Below are 20,015 nucleotides of genomic sequence, written 5' to 3' on the forward strand. Positions count from 1 at the left end.
CTCCTGTCCTGTGCTCCCCCCAACCCCAGCACCCCAAGGCCTTCCCCTGCAGGGCTGCTCTCAGTCTCCTCACCCCCAGCCTGGGCTGGTATCCAGGTTTGCCCCTGCCCCAGGTGCAGGACCTTGCCCTTGGCCTTGTTGAAGCTGCTGAGGTTCTGCTCAGCCTGCCCAGGTCCCTCTGGAGGGATCCTGTCCCTCCATCTTATCCAGCCCACCACTCAGCTGGGTGCCAGCTGCCATCCCCAGTGTGCCTGCTGAGGCCCCCCCCAGCTGCCCCAGGTGCCCAGCAGCAGGGCTGGGGCCGGGCAGGGCAGGGCTGGGTCAGGGCAGGGTAGGGCAGGGCAGGGCAGGGCAGGGGTAGGGCAGGGCAGGGCAGGGCAGGGTAGGGTAGGGCAGGGCAGGGCAGGGCAGGGCAGGGCAGGGCTGGGCAGGGCAGGGCAGGGCAGGGCAGGGCAGGGCAGGGCTGGGCAGGGCAGGGCAGGGCAGGGCAGGGGTAGGGCAGCGCAGGGGCAGGGCAGGGCAGGGTAGGGCAGGGGCAGGGGCATGGCAGGGGCTGGGCAGGGCAGGGCAGGGCAGGGCAGGGCAGGGCTGGGCTGGGCAGGGCAGGGCAGGGCTGGGTCAGGGCACGGCTGGGTCAGGGGCAGGGCAGGGCAGGGCTGGGCTGGGTCAGGGCTGGGCAGGGCTGGGCAGGGGCTGGGTCAGGGCAGGGCAGGGCAGGGCTGGGTCAGGGCTGGGCAGGGCAGGGCAGGGCAGGGGCTGGGCAGGGCTGGGCAGGGCTGGGCAGGGCAGGGCAGGGCAGGGCTGGGTCAGGGCTGGGCAGGGCAGGGCAGGGCAGGGCTGGGCAGGGGCTGGGCAGGGCTGGGCAGGGCTGGGCAGGGCAGGGCAGGGCAGGGCAGGGCAGGGCTGGGCTGGGCAGGGCAGGGCAGGGCTGGGTCAGGGCACGGCTGGGTCAGGGCAGGGCAGGGCAGGGCTGGGCTGGGTCAGGGGCTGGGCAGGGCTGGGCAGGGGCTGGGTCAGGGCAGGGCAGGGCAGGGTAGGGCTGGGCAGGGCTGGGTCAGGGCTGGGCAGGGCTGGGCAGGGCTGGGTCAGGGCAGGGCAGGTCAGGGCTGGGCAGGGCAGGGCAGGGCAGGGCAGGGGTAGGGCAGCGCAGGGCAGGGCAGGGCAGGGCTGGGCAGGGCAGGGGCAGGGCTGGGTCAGGGCAGGGCTGGGGCAGGGGCAGGGCAGGGCAGGGCAGGGGCAGGGCTGGGTCAGGGCAGGGCTGGGTCAGGGCAGGGCAGGGCAGGGGGCAGGGGCAGGGCTGGGCAGGGCAGGGCAGGGCAGGGGCAGGGGCAGGGCAGGGCAGGGCAGGGCAGGGCAGGGGCTGGGCAGGGCAGGGCTGGGCAGGGCAGGGCTGGGCAGGGCTGGGCAGGGCAGGGCAGGGCTGGGTCAGGGCAGGGCAGGGCAGGGCTGGGTCAGGGCAGGGCTGGGTCAGGGCAGGGCTGGGTCAGGGCAGGGCAGGGCAGGGCTGGGCTGGGCAGGGCAGGGCTGGGCAGGGCAGGGCAGGGGCAGGGCAGGGGCAGGGCTGGGCAGGGTCTGGGCAGGGCAGGGCTGGGCTGGGCTGGGCAGGGCAGGGCAGGGCTGGGCAGGGCAGGGCAGGGCTGGGCAGGGGCAGGGCAGGGCTGGGCTGGGCTGGGCTGGGCAGGGCAGGGCAGGGCTGGGCTGGGCAGGGCTGGGGCAGGGCTGGGCAGGGCTGACCTTGCGGACGCAGCTCAGGACGTAGGGCTTCCCGTTGTCGTCCCGGTAGGCTCCCACGCCCAGGTTCATCTTTCTTGGGGTTGCTGTCACGCTTGTAAGCCTCTGTCACCCCCAGGATGGGGTCAGGGGGACCCATCTCCACGTGGGACCACCATGAGCTGCAGGGAAAAATGCAAGAGAGTCAGGGTGAGGCCTGGGAAGGGGCAGGGCCGGCGGCAGGGTGAGGCAGAGAGCCTCCAGGGCCATCTTGGGCCCTCAGACCACTGGGAGAGGCAGCAGCAGAGCTAACTGAGTCCAAAAGCCTCCAGCTCCTGTGTGCTCCATCACCTGGGGCTGCATTTCACCTTGGACAGGGGGCAGAGAGCTTCAGGCCTCTGTGGCTGCAGGCAACTCTCCCCACAAGCCTTTCAGGGCTAGAAATGAGCCCTTCCTGCCTTGGGAGGGGACAGCAGAGGGCCCCAGGAGAGAGAAGCCTTAAACCACCCAGAGGTTGCCCAGGGAGGCTGTGGCTGCCCCCTGCCTGGTGGTGCTCAAGGCCAGGCTGGATGAGGCCTTGAGCAGCCTGGGCTGGGGGGAGAGGTCCCTGCCCAGGGCAGGGGTTGGAGCTGGATGGTCTTGAAGGACCCTTCCAGCCCAAACCCATTCTAAGGATCTATGAACTCTCAAGCTCTGGCCAAGCATCATCTCCTCACAGCCTAGAGGCAGAACCATGCAGCTTAGCCTCCCCCAGGCAGGCCCAGCCAGACCTAGGCAACTGCATGAGGCACTGCTGTGTGACCCTGGAGCTGCCCTGCCCAGCAGCCTGCCTGACACAACAGCACCGAGCCCAGCGCTGGCAGGGCAGGCAGGGACCCCAAGGCTCAGCCAGCTCCAACCCCTGCCATGGGCAGGGACACCTCACCCCACAGCAGGTTGCTCACAGCCACCTCCAGCCTGGCTGCAAACACCTCCAGGCATCAGCAGGAGGCTTCCACCACCTCCCTGGGCAGCCTGGGCCAGGCTCTCACCACCCTCCTGCCCAACAACTTCTTCCTCACAGCCAATCTCCAGCTCCCCACTTCTCCTTTTGCTCCAGCCCCCCCAGGCCTGTCCCTCCCTCACCCCCTCCAAAGTCCCTCCCCAGCTTTCCTGCAGCCCCCTGCAGCTCCTGGAAGGCCACCAGAAGGTCTCCCTGGAGCCTTCTCCTCTGCAGCCTGCACAACCCCAACTCTCTCAGGCTGTGCTCAGAGCAGAGCAGCTCCAGCCCTCTGCTCAGCCTCCTGGCCCTGCTCTGGACACCTTCCAGCCCCTTCAGAGCCTTCCTGGCACAGAGGCTGCAGAGCTGGGCACAGAGCTGCAGCTGTGGGCTCAGCAGAGTGGAGCAGAGGGGCAGAATCCCCTCCCTGGGACAGCAAGGGAAGGCAGCTTCCCATCACTGCACCTCATCAGGAGCTGCTTTGCTTCTTGCTCCTCAAGGGCTGCCCTGCAGGCCTCCTGCCTCTGCCCTGTTGCTAGGACATCCTGAAGCCAGCCAGGCTCTCTGAATGTCAGGGGTAGGCCACACCATGCTATAAAAAGAAACCTGCTCCTCTGCCTCTGGCCACAAGCCTCTGCCCAGTCCCATGTCCAGGCTCTGCAGATGGTGCAGGAGGAGCAGCGGGGGAGGGGGGGCATGGTGGTGTTTATTCTGCCTGGCAGAAGCTGTAATGGCCTCCACCTGGTTGTAGAAGGTGGAGAAGAACCTCAGGAAGTTCAAAGAGCTAAGTGTGGAGTTGTGCCCCTGGGGAGGAACAGCCTCCTGCAGCAGGGCAGCTGAGGGGGAAGCTGCTGGAGAGCAGCTCCCCAGAGGAGGAGCTGGGAGTGCTGGGGGCAGTAAGATGCCCTGTGGCCAGGAAGGTCCCAGTGCTCTTCTGCAGGGCATCCAGGAGTGTGGGCAGCAGGGCCAGGGAGGTTCTTCTCCCCTTCTACCCTGTCCTACCAGGGCCATGTCTAGAGTCCTGTGTCCAGCTCTGGGCTCCCAGCTCAGGAGAGACAGGAAACTGCTAGGGAGAGCCCAGCAGAGGCCACAGAGCTGCTGAGGGGCATGGAGCAGCTCTGGGAGCAGCAAAGGCTGAGAGCCCTGGGGCTGAGAGCCTGGAGCAGAGCAGCCCCAGAGGGGAGCTGCAGAACCTCTGCCCTGGGGCCAGGCTGGGAGAGCTGGGGCTGTGCAGCCTGCAGGAGAGAAGGCTGCAGGCAGAGCTCAGAGCTGCAGCTGCAGAGCTGCAGGGCACCTGCAGGCAGGCTGGGGAGGGACTGCTCAGAAGGGGCTGTGGGGCTAGGCCCAGGGGCAATGGTTTGGAGCTGGAGCAGGGCAGAGTTAGGTTGGAGCTGAGGAGGAAGTTGTGCAGAGGGAGGCTGGGGAGAGCCTGGCCCAGGCTGCCCAGGGAGGTGGTGGAGGCTCCATCCCTGCAGCCCTTCCAGCTCAGCCTGGCTGTGTCCCTGGGCAGCCTGCTGCAGCTGGAGCTGTCCCTGCTGCCTGCAGGGGGGATGAGCAAGAGGCCCTTGGAGGGTCTGAGTTCCCCTCCCCATCAGGACAACACTTCCCAACAGAACTCCTCCACTTTTCCTCCTGAGAGGCTGTGGGGGAGGAGGGGGGGAGGGGACACAGGGGCAGCAAAACAGTTGCAAGGCAGAGCCACCTCAGGTGGTTATAAATGGAAGCTGTGCTTAGCATTTTGTAGACCACTAACAGAGTCTCCATTACCTCAGCAGGGCTCAGCTGAGGCAGAGGATGAGTCAGTGATGCCTGCCAGGACCACAACCCTGCTGCAGGACCAGGCAGCACCCAATGGAGCTTTAGGAAAAACCCTTCCAAGGCCTTCCTGGCAGCAGGGGGGGTGGGGGAGGAGAAGGAGGAAGGCTCTGCAGAGGAGTCTTTGTGTCTCTGTGGCTTTTACCTCCCCCAGGGCTGTTTCTCAGAGGGCTGCAGGGGCCCAGCCAGCTCCTTTGAGGAGACAGCCACAGCACCTTCCTTCCCCTGGGATTCTCACCCAAGCAGCTCCTGGGGCTCTGGGTCCTTAGGTCCCAACCCTGCCAACACTTTAAGCAGGTCACTGAGCTGTAACACACTGCTGCTGAGCCTGCAGGCATCTACCCTGAGCCACAGCACCCCAGCAGCTAAGCCCTTTGCTTCTGAGCCTGCCCCTGCCTCTGCCCCAGCTCCAGGCAGCCAAGGAGGCTGAAGGACTGCTGCTCCCCTCTGCTCACCCTGCAGGCCAAAGCAGGCTCCTCTGCTGCTCCAGAGGGCTGGATTCACAGGGGCAGGGGAAGGCAGTGCAGGCAGAGCTGGGCAAACACAGCAGGAGACCCAGGGGAACCTTTCTGGAGAGGGTTCTGGGAGGGCACACCACAGGCTGGGTTGGGTTGGAAGGGACCTTAAAGATCAACCTCCTGCCACAGCCTGGGACACCTCCTGCTCAAGGCCTCACCCAGCCTGGCTTTGAACACTGCCAGGCATGGAGCCCCCACAGGCATGGAGTTCTCTGGGCAAGAACTTCCTCCTGATGTCTCCTCCCAGTCCAGCTTCTGCCAGAGTGAAGCCACCATGGCTTGGACTTGATGTCTCAGGTCTTTGCCAAGCTGCTTGATTCTCTCCTGTCCCTCCTGGCCTTTGCAAAGCCTCTCTCCTGCAGCCCATTCCAAACACTGCAAGGCTGCTCTGAGGTCTCTCTGGAGCCTTCTCTCCTCCAGGCTGCACAGCCCCAACTCTCCCAGCCTGGCCCATGGCAGAGGCTCTGCAGCCTCCTTGGTGGAGCCCCCTGGGCCCCAGGTCTGCTGGGGAGCTGAGGCCACACATCCCAACACATCCCCTGCCCCACAGCGCTGCGGGGTGGCTGCCTCAGCACTCTGGTGGATTTCCTAGCGAAGGGCACAGGTCTGGAATGAAGGTCAGAGCTATTAACAGCACATCCTCCCTGCCAGGCTGGAAGCACTGCAGGGCAGAAAGCTAAAGGGAAGGTGAATTCCCTAAGGGACACCACAGCAAGCACCTCCTGCAGCTACAGAAACACAGCAGCCCCAGCACAGAGTTTAGAAGCTCAGAAGGTGGTGCTCAGGTTCTCCTCCCCCTCTGCTCTGCCCTGCCCTGCCCTGGGGAGGCCACAGCTGGAAGACTGCCTCCAGCTCTGGGCTCCCCAGCTCCAGAGGGACAGGGATCTGCTGCAGAGAGGCCAAGGGAGGGCTCCAAGGCTGCTGAAGGGACTGCAGCACTGCCTGGGCAGGAGAGGCTGAGAGCCCTGGGGGGGTGCAGTGTGCAGAGGAGAAGGCTGAGAGGGATCTGAGCAATGTCTCTCCAGAGCTGAGGGCTGGGGGGCAGGAAGGGAGGCACAGGGCCAGCCTCTGCTCACTGTGCCCTGGGGGAGCACAAGAGGCAAGGGCTGGAAAGTGCAGCCCAGGAGCTTCCAGCTCAGCAGGAGGAAGAACTTCTTGGCTGGGAGGCTGCCAGAGGCCTGGAGCAGGCTGCCCAGAGAGGTTGTGGAGTCTCCTGCTCTGGAGCCTTCCCAGCCCTGGCTGGATGTGTTCCTGTGCCCCTGGGCTGGGCTCTGTGCTCCTGCTCTGGCAGGGGCTGGCACTGGGAGCTCTCCAGAGGTCCCTTCCTGCCCCTGGCACCCTGGGAGCTGTGACCTATGCTCTTCAGCCAGGGTGATCTTCTGAGGCCATTCAATGCAAGCACAGATGGGACAGAGAGGGGAGGAAAATGCTCCAGCAGCTACCTTAAACCAGCCAGACCCTTTCAAAGATGCCTGGGGAGCTCCTGGCCCAGGATGCAGAGACAGACCCAGGAGTGAGGGACTTGTAAAGGTGTGAGGGAGGGACAGGCCTGGGGGGGCTGGAGCAAAAGAGAAGTGGGGAGCTGGAGATTGGCTGTGAGGAAGAAGTTGTTGGGCAGGAGGGTGGTGAGAGCTGCCCAGGGAGGTGGTGGAAGCCTCCTGCTGATGCCTGGAGGTGTTTGCAGCCAGGCTGGAGGTGGCTGTGAGCAAGCTGCTGTGGGGTGAGGTGTCCCTGCCCATGGCAGGGGCTTGGGGGTGGCTGAGCCCTGAGCTCCCTTCCCATTCTCTGCTTCATGCCAAGCTCACAAAGGAAGCTTCCCCCTAGGTGAGCAGCAAGCACTGCTGACTCCAGGGAAGGTTTCCAGCTGCTCTCCCAGGGACAGGCAGGGAAGAGGCTGCACTGGAAAGCCTCTGCCCGAGCCCTGCAGCTGAGCAGAGGGGCTGGAGGCGTCCTGGGCAGCGCTGCTAAAGCCAATATTGACCCAAGGGCGATGCCAAGGGGGCGGTGGCCGCCCACCACCGGGGCCCTGCCAGCCCAGCCCCTGGGCTGTGGCCAGGCTTCCCTCCCGGCACAGCGTTCAGAACAGCTCTGCTGTGACCCGGCAGAGGGAGGCTGCGCCTCGGTGAGCACTCGTGAGCCAAGGGAGACCTTTCAAACCCCTCGGGTGCTCTCTTCAGCTGCCTGCAGAAAGGCCATTGCCAGCACAGGCTGCTGGGAACAGGGCACACCCCCACCCCGCCCCCAGCTGAGGCTGCTGAAGATAAGGGAACACAAAGAACTAATCACTGCTTGGCATCGGCGGGGTCAGGGCTGCTCCCCGGGGCTGGGCACCCCCAGCAGGCTGCCCAGAGTCCCAGCTGTTAGGTGACCTCAGCTCCATTCGGGAGTTCAAGCTCGAGGAAAGCAAAGTTGTTGCCTTTCCCAGGCCTGCCACAGCCCAAGGGCAGGAAAGAGAGTCTGAAAGGGGGCTGCAAGAGAGCTGGGGAGGGACTTTGGAGGGGGTGAGGGAGGGACAGGCCTGGGGGGGCTGGAGCAAAAGGAGCAGTGGGGAGCTGGAGCTTGGCTGTGAGGAAGAAGTTGTTGGGCAGGAGGGTGGGGAGAGCCTGGCCCAGGCTGCCCAGGGAGGTGGTGGAAGCCTCCTGCTGATGCCTGGAGGTGTTTGCAGCCAGGCTGGAGGTGGCTGTGAGCAAGCTGCTGTGGGGTGAGGTGTCCCTGCCCATGGCAGGGGCTTGGAGCTGGCTGAGCCCTGAGCTCCCTTCCAGCCCTGCCAGTTCTCTGATTCCTCCTCCAGAGCTGCTGAGGAGAGACCAAGGATGCCTCAGAGGGCAGTGAGGGGCCATGCTGGACAGAAAAGGGTTAATCAATATCTATGAAGCCTCTTTATCTGCTGGCATGGGAGATAACCCCCTGATTGCCTGCCCCTGCTGGCAGCTGCTCCAGAGAGCCTCCCGAGCCAGCAGGGGCCAGGAGTCAAAGGGCTCTGGCGAGCAGCAAGGCCTTGGGCAGATCTCCCTGCACGCTTTTGGTGACAGTGCTGTCCCTAGCCCCCACGGCTCTGGGCTCTGTCCTGCTTGCTGGAGCTGCTCCGGGGTCTCTGCAGGGCTCCAGCTGCGCCCAGGAGCCCTCTGTGCATCCCTGTGCTGCCTTCAGGGAGAGCAGGGAGCAGAGCTGCCAGCGGGGAGCCAGGTCCTCGCTGGTCCTGCCCAGCCTGCAGCCCGCTCAGGCCAGGCTCTGCATGCCTGAAGGCAAGGGGGCAGCACCCCGGGCCCACTGCACATTCCCAGCCCCGTTTTCATTACATGGGGTCTCCATTGCCAGCTGCCCCTCAGCCCTGACCTACTGGGAGACACAAAGCTCCCCTGGCCCCACCTGTCGGTGCCCAGGGACCCCCAGCCTCACTGCGGGCCTCGAGCTGCCCCTCACAGCCCCACAAGTGGTCCCCAACCCTGCTGCACCGTGCCAAGGGCCAGCAGCACCCCAGCCCCTCTGCACAGCCTGCACCCAGCCCCCCTGCACCCAGCCTGCACCCAGCCCCCTGCACAGCCTGCACCCAGCCCCCCTGCACTCAGCCCCCTGCACAGCCTGCACCCAGCCCCCTGCACAGCCTGCACCCAGCCCCCCTGCACCCAGCCCCCTGCACAGCCTGCACCCAGCCCCCTGCACAGCCTGCACCCAGCTCCCCTGCACAGCCTGCACCCAGCTCCCCTGCACCCAGCCCCCCTGCACGGCCTGCACCCAGCCCCCCTGCACGGCCTGCACCCAGCCCCTCTGCACCCAGCCCCCCTGCACGGCCTGCACCCAGCCCCCCTGCACAGCCTGCACCCAGCCCCCCTGCACCCAGCCCCCCTGCACGGCCTGCACCCAGCCCCCCTGCACCCAGCCCCCTGCACGGCCTGCACCCAGCTCCCCTGCACCCAGCCCCCCTGCACCCAGCCCCCCTGCACAGCCTGCACCCAGCCCCCCTGCACCCAGCCCCCCTGCACAGCCTGCACCCAGCCCCCTGCACCCAGCCCCCCTGCACAGCCTGCACCCAGCCCCCCTGCACAGCCTGCACCCCTGCAGGGCCTGCACCCAGCCCCCCTGCACCCAGCCCCCCTGCACAGCCTGCACCCAGCCGCTTCCCGGAGGGGCGCTCCCCCGGCCCCACTCAGCGGTGCCCGGGGTGCCCCTGGCCATACCGCGCGGTGCCCGGGGTGCCCCTGGCCCCGCTGCTCGCCACCGGCAACGCCACGGCCACATCTCTCGGCGACAGAGCGCCTCCTCCCCGGCTCCCGTCTTTCGGTGTGCCCTCCGGCTCCTGCCTACTCAGTGCCCCGGGGTGCTCCGGTCTCTCGGCACCCTGGGCCCCCCCCCCCCGGCTCCGGTCTCTCGGTGCCCCGGGGTGCCCCCCCCCCCCCGGCTCCGGTCTCTCGGTGCCCCCATCCCCGGCTCCGGTCTCTCGGTGCCCCGGGGTGCCCCCCCCCCCGGCTCCGGTCTCTCGGTGCCCCGGGGTGCCCCCATCCCCGGCTCCGGTCTCTCGGTGCCCCGGGGTGCCCCCATCCCCGGCTCCGGTCTCTCGGTGCCCCCATCCCCGGCTCCGGTCTCTCGGTGCCCCGGGGTGCCCCCCCCCCCGGCTCCGGTCTCTCGGTGCCCCGGGGTGCCCCCATCCCCGGCTCCGGTCTCTCGGTGCCCCGGGGTGCCCCCCCCGGCTCCGGTCTCTCGGTGCCCCGGGGTGCCCCCATCCCCGGCTCCGGTCTCTCGGTGCCCCGGGGTGCCCCTCCCCGGCTCCGGTCTCTCGGTGCCCCGGGGTGCCCCCCCCCGGCTCCGGTCTCTCGGTGCCCCGGGGTGCCCCCATCCCCGGCTCCGGTCTCTCGGTGCCCCGGGGTGCCCCCCCCGGCTCCGGTCTCTCGGTGCCCCGGGGTGCCCCCCCGGCTCCGGTCTCTCGGTGCCCCGGGGCGCCCCCCCCCCCGGCTCCGGTCTCTCGCACCCAGGGTCCCCCCCGGCCGGAGCCGAGGCCCGCGCGCGCAGCCCCCCCGCGCCCTCCAGGCGGCTCTTCAAGGGCAGGCTGGGGGGCGCGCGGCTCGGCCTCAGCCAATCAGCTCGCCAGTTAGCGCCGCGCGCCCCCCGACCCGCGGTAATCCCCAGCCAATCCGCGCGCCATTGCCCCCCTCCCGACCCCACCGTGACATCACCAACGGCGCCTACGGGCTCCACGGAGGGACACGATTGTCCCCGCGAAGGACCCTCCATCCCCTTCCCCCGCCTGGAAGGGACACCGGGCTCAGCGGCGAGAAAGCCCCCCCGCTGGCACCGACGGGGAGCTAAGGGGCTAGGCCAACTCCTCAGCCCTCACCTGGCGCGGTTAGCGGCGGCGGTGAAGAAACGGGGGGCGGCGAGGAGCCGGCGAGTGTGGAGGAGAGCCATGGCGGCGGCAAGCGAGCGGGCGGGCTGGCGAGCGGACACCGCACGGCACGGCACCGGCTCCGCTACGCGCCCCGCCCCCGCCCCGCGCATGCACCGCCCCCGCCCCCGGCCGCGCCGACGCACGCCGCCTGGCGGCAGGGAGGGCTCTTGGCAAGGAACGCCGCCCGCGCTGTGCAGCGCTGCGCTGGGTTACACCGGGCTGGGGCGGGTTACACTGCCCTGTGCTGGGTTACACCGGGCTGTAATGGGTTATACTGGGCTGTACTGGGTTATACTGGGCTGTAATGGGGTATACTGGACGGCAAAGTGCTGTACTGGGTTATACTGGACAGCACTGGGTTACACTGGGTGGCAAAGGGCTGTACTGGGTTACACTGGGCTGTACTGGGTTATACTGGGCTGTACTGGGTTACACTGGGTGGCAAAGTGCTGTACTGGGTTATACTGGGCAGTACTGGGTTACACTGGGTGGCAAAGTGCTGTACTGGGTTATAATGGGCTGCACTGGGTTATACTGGGCTGTACTGGGTTATACTGGGTGGCAAAGGGCTGTACTGGGTTATAATGGGCTGCACTGGGTTATACTGGGCTGTACTGGGTTATACTGGGTGGCAAAGGGCTGTACTGGGTTATAATGGGCTGCACTGGGTTATACTGGGCTGTACTGGGTTACACTGGCTGGCAGAGGGCTGCACTGGGTTATACTGGGCTGCACTGGGTTATACTGGGCTGCACTGGGTTATACTGGGCTGTACTGGGTTATACTGGGTGGCAAAGGGCTGTACTGGGTTATAATGGGCTGCACTGGGTTACACTGGGTGGCAAAGAGCTGCACTGGGTTATACTGGGCTGCACTGGGTTATACTGGGCTGTAATGGGGTATACTGGACGGCAAAGTGCTGTACTGGGTTATACTGGACAGCACTGGGTTACACTGGGTGGCAAAGGGCTGTACTGGGTTACACTGGGCTGTACTGGGTTATACTGGGCTGTACTGGGTTACACTGGGTGGCAAAGTGCTGTACTGGGTTATACTGGGCAGTACTGGGTTACACTGGGTGGCAAAGTGCTGTACTGGGTTATAATGGGCTGCACTGGGTTATACTGGGCTGTACTGGGTTATACTGGGTGGCAAAGGGCTGTACTGGGTTATAATGGGCTGCACTGGGTTATACTGGGCTGTACTGGGTTATACTGGGTGGCAAAGGGCTGTACTGGGTTATAATGGGCTGCACTGGGTTATACTGGGCTGTACTGGGTTACACTGGCTGGCAGAGGGCTGCACTGGGTTATACTGGGCTGCACTGGGTTATACTGGGCTGTACTGGGTTATACTGGGTGGCAAAGGGCTGTACTGGGTTATAATGGGCTGCACTGGGTTACACTGGGTGGCAAAGAGCTGCACTGGGTTATACTGGGCTGCACTGGGTTATACTGGGTGCACTGGGTTACACTGGGTGGCAAAGGGCTGCACTGGGTTATACTGGGCTGCACTGGGTTATACTGGGTGCACTGGGTTACACTGGGTGGCAAAGGGCTGTACTGGGTTATAATGGGCTGCACTGGGTTACACTGGGTGGCAAAGAGCTGCACTGGGTTATACTGGGCTGCACTGGGTTACACTGGGTGGCAAAGGGCTGTACTGGGTTATAATGGGCTGCACTGGGTTATACTGGGTGGCAAAGGGCTGCACTGGGTTATAGTGGGTGGCAAAGGTCTGTACTGGTTTATACTGGGCTGTACTGGGATACACTGGGTGGCAAATGGCTGCACTGGATTATACTGGGCTGCACTGGGTTATACTGGGCTGCACTGGGTTATACAGGGCTGTACTGGGTAATACTGGGCTGTACTGGGTTACAGTGGGTGGCAAAGGGCTGTACTGGGTTATACTGGGCAGTACTGGGTTACACTGGGTGGCAAAGTGCTGTACTGGGTTATACTGGGCTGCACTGGGTTATACAGGGCTGTACTGGGTAATACTGAGCTGCACTGGGTTACAGTGGGTGGCTGTATTTATTGGGTTGAAGTGAGGTGGAGTTAATTCTCCTCACTCGTTTTAGTGCTGTGGTTTTTGCAGCAGCAGTTGATAACACAGCAGTGTTTTGGCTACGGCTGAATCCGGTATCCGAGCTGTGTCCTTTCAACATTTCCCTGCCCCAGGAGTACATTGAGGGGTGGGCAGGATCTTGGGAGGGGACACAACTGAGCCAGCTGACTCAGACTGGCCAAAGAGGTATTCCATACCAAATGATGTCAGCTCAGGTATAAGAAGGACGTGAAAGAAGGAAGCTTGGGGATTCGTCCATGGCATTTATCCTCCCAAGGAACCACCAAGCTTAGAGAGCCCTGCTGCCCGAGACCGACCACCGTCCTGCTGATGGGAAGTAGAGACTAACATCTCTCTCTCTGCTTTCTTTGCTTACGCGTGGGCTATTTGATGTTTGCTTATTAGTGTTCTGAAATTGCTCCTATCCTATCCCCGGCTTCTGTTGTATTTTCTTTCCCTTCTTCCCCTATTCACTTGAGAGGGGGAGTGATAGAGCGGCTTGGTGGGTATCTGGCCTCCAGGCCAGAGCCAAACCACCAGAGTGGCAAAGGGCTGTACTGGGTTACAGTGAGTGGCAAAGGGCTGCACTGGGTTAGACTGGGTGGCAAAGGGCTGTACTGGTTTATACTGGGCTGCACTGGGTTACACTGGGTGGCAAAGCACTGTACTGGGTTATACTGGGCTGCACTGGGTTATACTGGGTGGCAAAGCACTGTACTGGGTTATACTGGGCTGTACTGGGTTATACTGGGCTGCACTGGGTTATACTGGGCGCCAAAGGGCTGTACTGGGTTATACTGGGCTGTACTGGGTTATACTGGGCTGTACTGGGTTATACTGGGCTGCACTGGGTTATACTGGGTGGCAAAGGGCTGTACTGGGTTATACTGGGCTGTACTGGGTTATACTGGGCTGCACTGGGTTATACTGGGCGCCAAAGGGCTGTACTGGGTTATACTGGGCTGTACTGGGTTATACTGGGCTGTACTGGGTTATACTGGGCTGCACTGGGTTATACTGGGTGCACTGGGTTACACTGGGTGGCAAAGAGCTGCACTGGGTTATAATGGGCTGCACTGGGTTATACTGGGTGCACTGGGTTACACTGGGTGGCAAAGAGCTGCACTGGGTTATAATGGGCTGCACTGGGTTATAGTGGGTGGCAAAGGTCTGTACTGGTTTATACTGGGCTGTACTGGGATACACTGGGTGGCAAATGGCTGCACTGGGTTATACTGGGCTGCACTGGGTTATACTGGGCTGCACTGGGTTATACAGGGCTGTACTGGGTAATACTGGGCTGTACTGGGTTACAGTGGGTGGCAAAGGGCTGTACTGGGTTATACTGGGCTGTACTGGGTTATACAGGGCTGTACTGGTTTATACTGGGCTGTACTGGGTTACAGTGGGTGGCAAAGGGCTGCACTGGGTTACAGTGGGTGGCTGTATTGGGTTGAAGTGAGGTGGAGTTAATTCTCCTCACTCGTTTTAGTGCTGTGGTTTTTGCAGCAGCAGTTGATAACACAGCAGTGTTTTGGCTACGGCTGAATCCGGTATCCGAGCTGTGTCCTTTCAACATTTCCCTGCCCCAGGAGTACATTGAGGGGTGGGCAGGATCTTGGGAGGGGACACAACTGAGCCAGCTGACTCAGACTGGCCAAAGAGGTATTCCATACCAAATGATGTCAGCTCAGGTATAAGAAGGACGTGAAAGAAGGAAGTGTTGGGGATTCGTCCATGGCGTTTATCCTCCCAAGGAACCACCAAGCTTAGAGCCCTGCTGCCCGAGACCGACCACCGTCCTGCTGATGGGAAGTTGAGACTAACATCTCTCTCTCTGCTTTCTTTGCTTCCACAGGGTCTATTTGATGTTTGCTTATTAGTGTTCTGAAATTGCTCCTATCCTATCCCCGGCTTCTGTTGTATTTTCTTTCCCTTCTTCCCCTGTTCACTTAAGAGGGGGAGTGATAGAGCAGCTTGGTGGGTATCTGGCCTCCAGGCCAGAGCCAAACCACCAGAGTGGCAAAGGGCTGTACTGGGTTACAGTGGGTGGCAAAGTTCTGCACTGGGTTACACTGGGTGGCAAAGGGCTGTACTGGGTTATACTGGGCTGCACTGGGTTATACTGGGCTGTACTGGGTTATACTGGGTGGCAAAGGGCTGTACTGGGTTATAATGGGCTGCACTGGGTTATACTGGGCTGTACTGGGTTACACTGGGTGGCAAAGGGCTGCACTGGGTTATACTGGGCTGTACTGGGTTACACTGGGTGGCGAAGGGCTGTGCTGGGTTACACTGGGCTGTACTGGTTTATACTGGGCGGCAAAGGGCTGCACTGGGTTATACTGGGCTGTACTGAGTAATACTGGGATGTACTGGGTTACACTGGGTGGCAAAGGGCTGTACTGGGATATACTGGGTTGTACTGGGTTATATTGGGTGGTAAAGGTCTGCACTGGGTTATACTGGGCTGTACTGTGTTACAGAGGGTGGCAAAGGGCTGTACTGGGTTACACTGGGCTGTACTGGGTTATACTGGGTGGCAAAGGGCTGTACTGGGTTATACTGGGCTGTACTGGGTTACACTGGGTGGCAAAGGGCTGTGCTGGGTTACACTGGGCTGTACTATGTTACACTGGGTGGCAAAGGGCTGTACTGGGTTATAGTGGGCTGTACTGGGTTATAGTGGGTGGCAAAGAGCTGCACTGGGTTATACTGGGTGGCAGAGGGCTGCACTGCGTTATACTGGGCGCTAAAAGGCTGCACTGGGTTATACTGGGCTGCACTGGGTTACACTGTGTGGCAAAGAGCTGTACTGGTTTATACTGGGCTGCACTGGGTTACACTGTGTGGCAAAGGGCTGTACTGGGTTATACTGGGCTGTACTGGGTTACACTGGGTGGCAAAGGGCTGTACTGGGTTATAGTGGGCTGCACTGGGTTATAGTGGGTGGCAATGGTCTGCACTGGGTTAGACTGGGTGGCAAAGAGCTGTACTGGGTTATACTGGGCTGTACTGGGTTACACTGGGTGGCAAAGGGCTGCACTGGGTTATACTGGGTGGCAGAGGGCTGCACTGAGTTATACTGGGCGCCAAAAGGCTGCACTGGGTTATACTGGGCTGTACTGGGTTATACTGGGCTGTACTGGGTTATACTGGGCTGTACTAGGTTACACTGGCTGGGAAAGGGCTGTGCTGGGTTACACTGGGCTGTACTGGGTTATACTGAGTGGCAAAGGGCTGCACTGGGTAATACTGGGCTGCACTGGGTTACACTGGCTGGCAAAGGGCTGTACTGGGTTATACTGTGCTGTACTGGGTTATACTGGGTTATACTGGGCTGCACTGGGTTATACTGGGCTGTACTGGGTTATACTGGGCTGCACTGCGTTATACTGTGTAGCAAAGGGCTGCACTGGGTTATACTGGGCTGTGCTGGGTTACACTGGCTGGGAAAGGGCTGCACTGGATTACACTGGGCTGTACTGGGTTACACTGGGTGGCAAAGGGCTGCACTGGGTTATACTGGGCTGCACTGGGTTACACTGGGTGGCAAAGGGCTGCACTGGGTTATACTGGGCTGTACTGGGTTATACTGGGCTGTACTGGGTTATACGGGGCTGTACTGGGTTATACTGGGCTGCACTGGGTTATACTGGGCTGCACTGGGTTATACGGGGCTGTACTGGGTTATACGGGGCTGCACTGGGTTACACTGGGTGGCAAAGGGCTGTGCTGGGTTACACTGGGCTGTACTATGTTACACTGGGTGGCAAAGGGCTGTACTGGGTTATAGTGGGCTGTACTGGGTTATAGTGGGTGGCAAAGAGCTGCACTGGGTTATACTGGGTGGCAGAGGGCTGCACTGCGTTATACTGGGCGCTAAAAGGCTGCACTGGGTTATACTGGGCTGCACTGGGTTACACTGTGTGGCAAAGAGCTGTACTGGTTTATACTGGGCTGCACTGGGTTACACTGGGTGGCAAAGGGCTGTACTGGGTTATAGTGGGCTGCACTGGGTTATAATGGGCTGCACTGGGTTACACTGGGTGGCAAAGGGCTGTGCTGGGTTATACTGGGCTGTACTGGGTTACACTGGGTGGCAAAGGGCTGTACTGGGTTATAGTGGGCTGCACTGGGTTATAGTGGGTGGCAATGGTCTGCACTGGGTTAGACTGGGTGGCAAAGAGCTGTACTGGTTTATACTGGGCTGCACTGGGTTACACTGGGTGGCAAAGGGCTGTACTGGGTTATACTGGGCTGTACTGGGTTACACTGGGTGGCAAAGGGCTGCACTGGGTTATACTGGGTGGCAGAGGGCTGCACTGAGTTATACTGGGCGCCAAAAGGCTGCACTGGGTTATACTGGGCTGTACTGGGTTATACTGGGCTGTACTGGGTTATTCTGGGCTGTACTAGGTTACACTGGCTGGGAAAGGGCTGCACTGGGTTATACTGGGCTGTGCTGGGTAATACTGGGCTGCACTGGGTTACACTGGCTGGCAAAGGGCTGTACTGGGTTATACTGTGCTGTACTAGATTACACTGTGTGGCAAAGGGCTGCACTGGTTTATACTGTGCTGTACTGGGTTATACTGGGTTATACTGGGCTGCACTGGGTTATACTGGGCTGTACTGGGTTATACTGGGCTGCACTGCGTTATACTGTGTGGCAAAGGGCTGCACTGGGTTATACTGGGCTGTGCTGGGTTACACTGGCTGGGACAGGGCTGCACTGGATTACACTGGGCTGTACTGGGTTACACTGGGTGGCAAAGGGCTGCACTGGGTTATACTGGGCTGCACTGGGTTACACTGGGTGGCAAAGGGCTGCACTGGGTTATACTGGGCTGCACTGGGTTATACTGGGCTGCACTGGGTTATACGGGGCTGCACTGGGTTATACTGGGCTGCACTGGGTTATATGGGGCTGTACTGGGTTATACTGGGCTGTACTGGGTTATACGGGGCTGCACTGGGTTACACTGGGTGGCAAAGGGCTGTGCTGGGTTACACTGGGCTGTACTGGGTTACACTGGGTGGCAAAGGGCTGCACTGGGTTATAGTGGGCTGTACTGGGTTATAGTGGGTGGCAAAGAGCTGCACTGGGTTATACTGGGTGGCAGAGGGCTGCACTGCGTTATACTGGGCGCTAAAAGGCTGCACTGGGTTATACTGGGCTGCACTGGGTTACACTGTGTGGCAAAGAGCTGTACTGGTTTATACTGGGCTGCACTGGGTTACACTGGGCTGCACTGGGTTACACTGTGTGGCAAAGAGCTGTACTGGTTTATACTGGGCTGCACTGGGTTACACTGGGCTGCACTGGGTTACACTGTGTGGCAAAGAGCTGTACTGGTTTATACTGGGCTGCACTGGGTTACACTGTGTGGCAAAGGGCTGTACTGGGTTATACTGGGCTGTACTATGTTACACTGGGTGGCAAAGGGCTGTACTGGGTTATAGTGGGCTGCACTGGGTTATAATGGGCTGCACTGGGTTACACTGGGTGGCAAAGGGCTGTACTGGGTTACACTGGGCTGTACTGGGTTATACTGAGTGGCAAAGGGCTGCACTGGGTTATACTGGGCTGTACTGGGTAATACTGGGCTGCACTGGGTTACACTGGCTGGCAAAGGGCTGTACTGGGTTACACTGTGTGGCAAAGGGCTGCACTGGGTTATACTGTGCTGTACTGGGTTATACTGGGTTATACTGGGCTGCACTGGGTTATACTGGGCTATACTGTGTTATACTGGCCTGCACTGCGTTATACTGTGTGGCAAAGGGCTGCACTGGGTTATACTGGGCTGTGCTGGGTTACACTGGCTGGGAAAGGGCTGCACTGGATTACACTGGGCTGCACTGGGTTACACTGGGCTGCACTGGGTTACACTGTGTGGCAAAGAGCTGTACTGGTTTATACTGGGCTGCACTGGGTTACACTGTGTGGCAAAGGGCTGTACTGGGTTATACTGGGCTGTACTATGTTACACTGGGTGGCAAAGGGCTGTACTGGGTTATAGTGGGCTGCACTGGGTTATAATGGGTGGCAAAGGGCTGCACTGGGTTATACTGGGTGGCAGAGGGCTGCACTGAGTTATACTGGGCGCCAAAAGGCTGCACTGGGTTATACTGGGCTGTACTGGGTTATACTGGGCTGTACTGGGTTATACTGGGCTGTACTAGGTTACACTGGCTGGGAAAGGGCTGTGCTGGGTTACACTGGGCTGTACTGGGTTATACTGAGTGGCAAAGGGCTGCACTGGGTTATACTGGGCTGTACTGGGTTATACTGGGCTGCACTGGGTTACACTGTGTGGCAAAGGGCTGTACTGGGTTACACTGTGTGGCAAAGGGCTGTACTGGGTTATACTGTGCTGTACTGGGTTATACTGGGTTATACTGGGCTGCACTGGGTTATACTGGGCTATACTGGGTTATACTGGGCTGCACTGTGTTATACTGTGTGGCAAAGGGCTGCACTGGGTTATACTGGGCTGTGCTGGGTTACACTGGCTGGGAAAGGGCTGCACTGGATTACACTGGGCTGTACTGGGTTACACTGGGTGGCAAAGGGCTGCACTGGGTTCTACTGGGTGGCAAAGGGCTGCACTGGGTTCTACTGGGTGGCAAAGGGCTGCACTGGGTTGTACTGGTCTGCACTGGGCTGTACTGGATGGCAAAGGGCTGCACAGGGCTCTGGCAGACATAACTGGGACACAGTAGACCACACCAAGCTCTGCTCCCCTGTCTCGTAGCTGCCCCCTGGCCTGTACTGGGCACTGCAGCACCACCCTGGGTTGTGCTCAGCTGTGCTGGGCACTGTTGGCACGCACTGGGCTGTCCTGGGCTGTCTGTAGCTGTGTGAGGACTGCAGAGCACTCTGTGGGGCTGTACTGAGCCACGTTGGGCCCCGTGGCACTGAACTGCCCTGTGCTGGGCTGTACTGGGCCTTACTGGGCTGTACTGCCCCATGCTGGACCATGAAGAGGGGTCCCACCTCTCCCCACAACCCCCAAACCCCCTTTGGGAGGGGTTCCACCTCTCCCTGCCACCCTCCAACGCACTTTGTGAGGCTGCCACCCATCCCTGCCACCTCCCCCAATCAACCTTTTGGGGATCCTACCTCTCCCTGCTGCCCCCGACCCCTTTTGTGTATGTCCCACCTCTCCCTGTCACCCCCCACCCCCCTTTCAGGTTGGTCCCACCTCTCCCTGCCACCCCCCAACCCACTTTGTAAGGTCCCCACCTCTTCCTACAACTCCCCAATCCACTTTGTGAAGCTCCCACCTCTCCCTGCTGCCCCCCAACCCATTTTGTGTAGGTCCCACCCCTCCCTGCCACCCCCCAACCCCCTTTCAGTTTGGTCCCACCTCTCCCTGCCACCACCAAAGCCATTTGGTGAGGCTCCCACCTCTCCCTGCCAGCCTCAAACCCACGTTGTGAGGGTCTCACCCATCCCTTCCCCCCTTCAACCCATTGTGAGGGGGTCCCACTTCTCCCTGCCACCCCCCAGCCCACTTTGTGAGGCTCCCAC

The 20,015-nt window shown here is 61.4% G+C and overlaps 1 protein-coding gene across 1 annotated transcript in view; it reads right to left on the reverse strand.

Annotated features, from left to right (window-relative positions):
- GOT2 (glutamic-oxaloacetic transaminase 2) overlaps positions 1-10,482 on the reverse strand; it is a 21,956-nt gene extending 11,474 nt beyond the window's left edge. The window contains 3 exon segments of the mRNA XM_068168424.1: positions 1,735-1,806; positions 1,808-1,892; positions 10,355-10,482. Coding sequence (XP_068024525.1) covers positions 1,735-1,806; positions 1,808-1,892; positions 10,355-10,425 — 228 coding nt within the window. The 5' untranslated portion in view covers positions 10,426-10,482.
- Positions 10,483-20,015: the final 9,533 nt, after the last annotated feature.

Source organism: Melanerpes formicivorus, unplaced genomic scaffold (genome assembly GCF_026170545.1).
Source record: "Melanerpes formicivorus ecotype bairdi unplaced genomic scaffold, bMelFor1.0.p_v2 SCAF_137, whole genome shotgun sequence".
NCBI classification, from domain to species: Eukaryota; Metazoa; Chordata; class Aves; order Piciformes; family Picidae; genus Melanerpes; species Melanerpes formicivorus.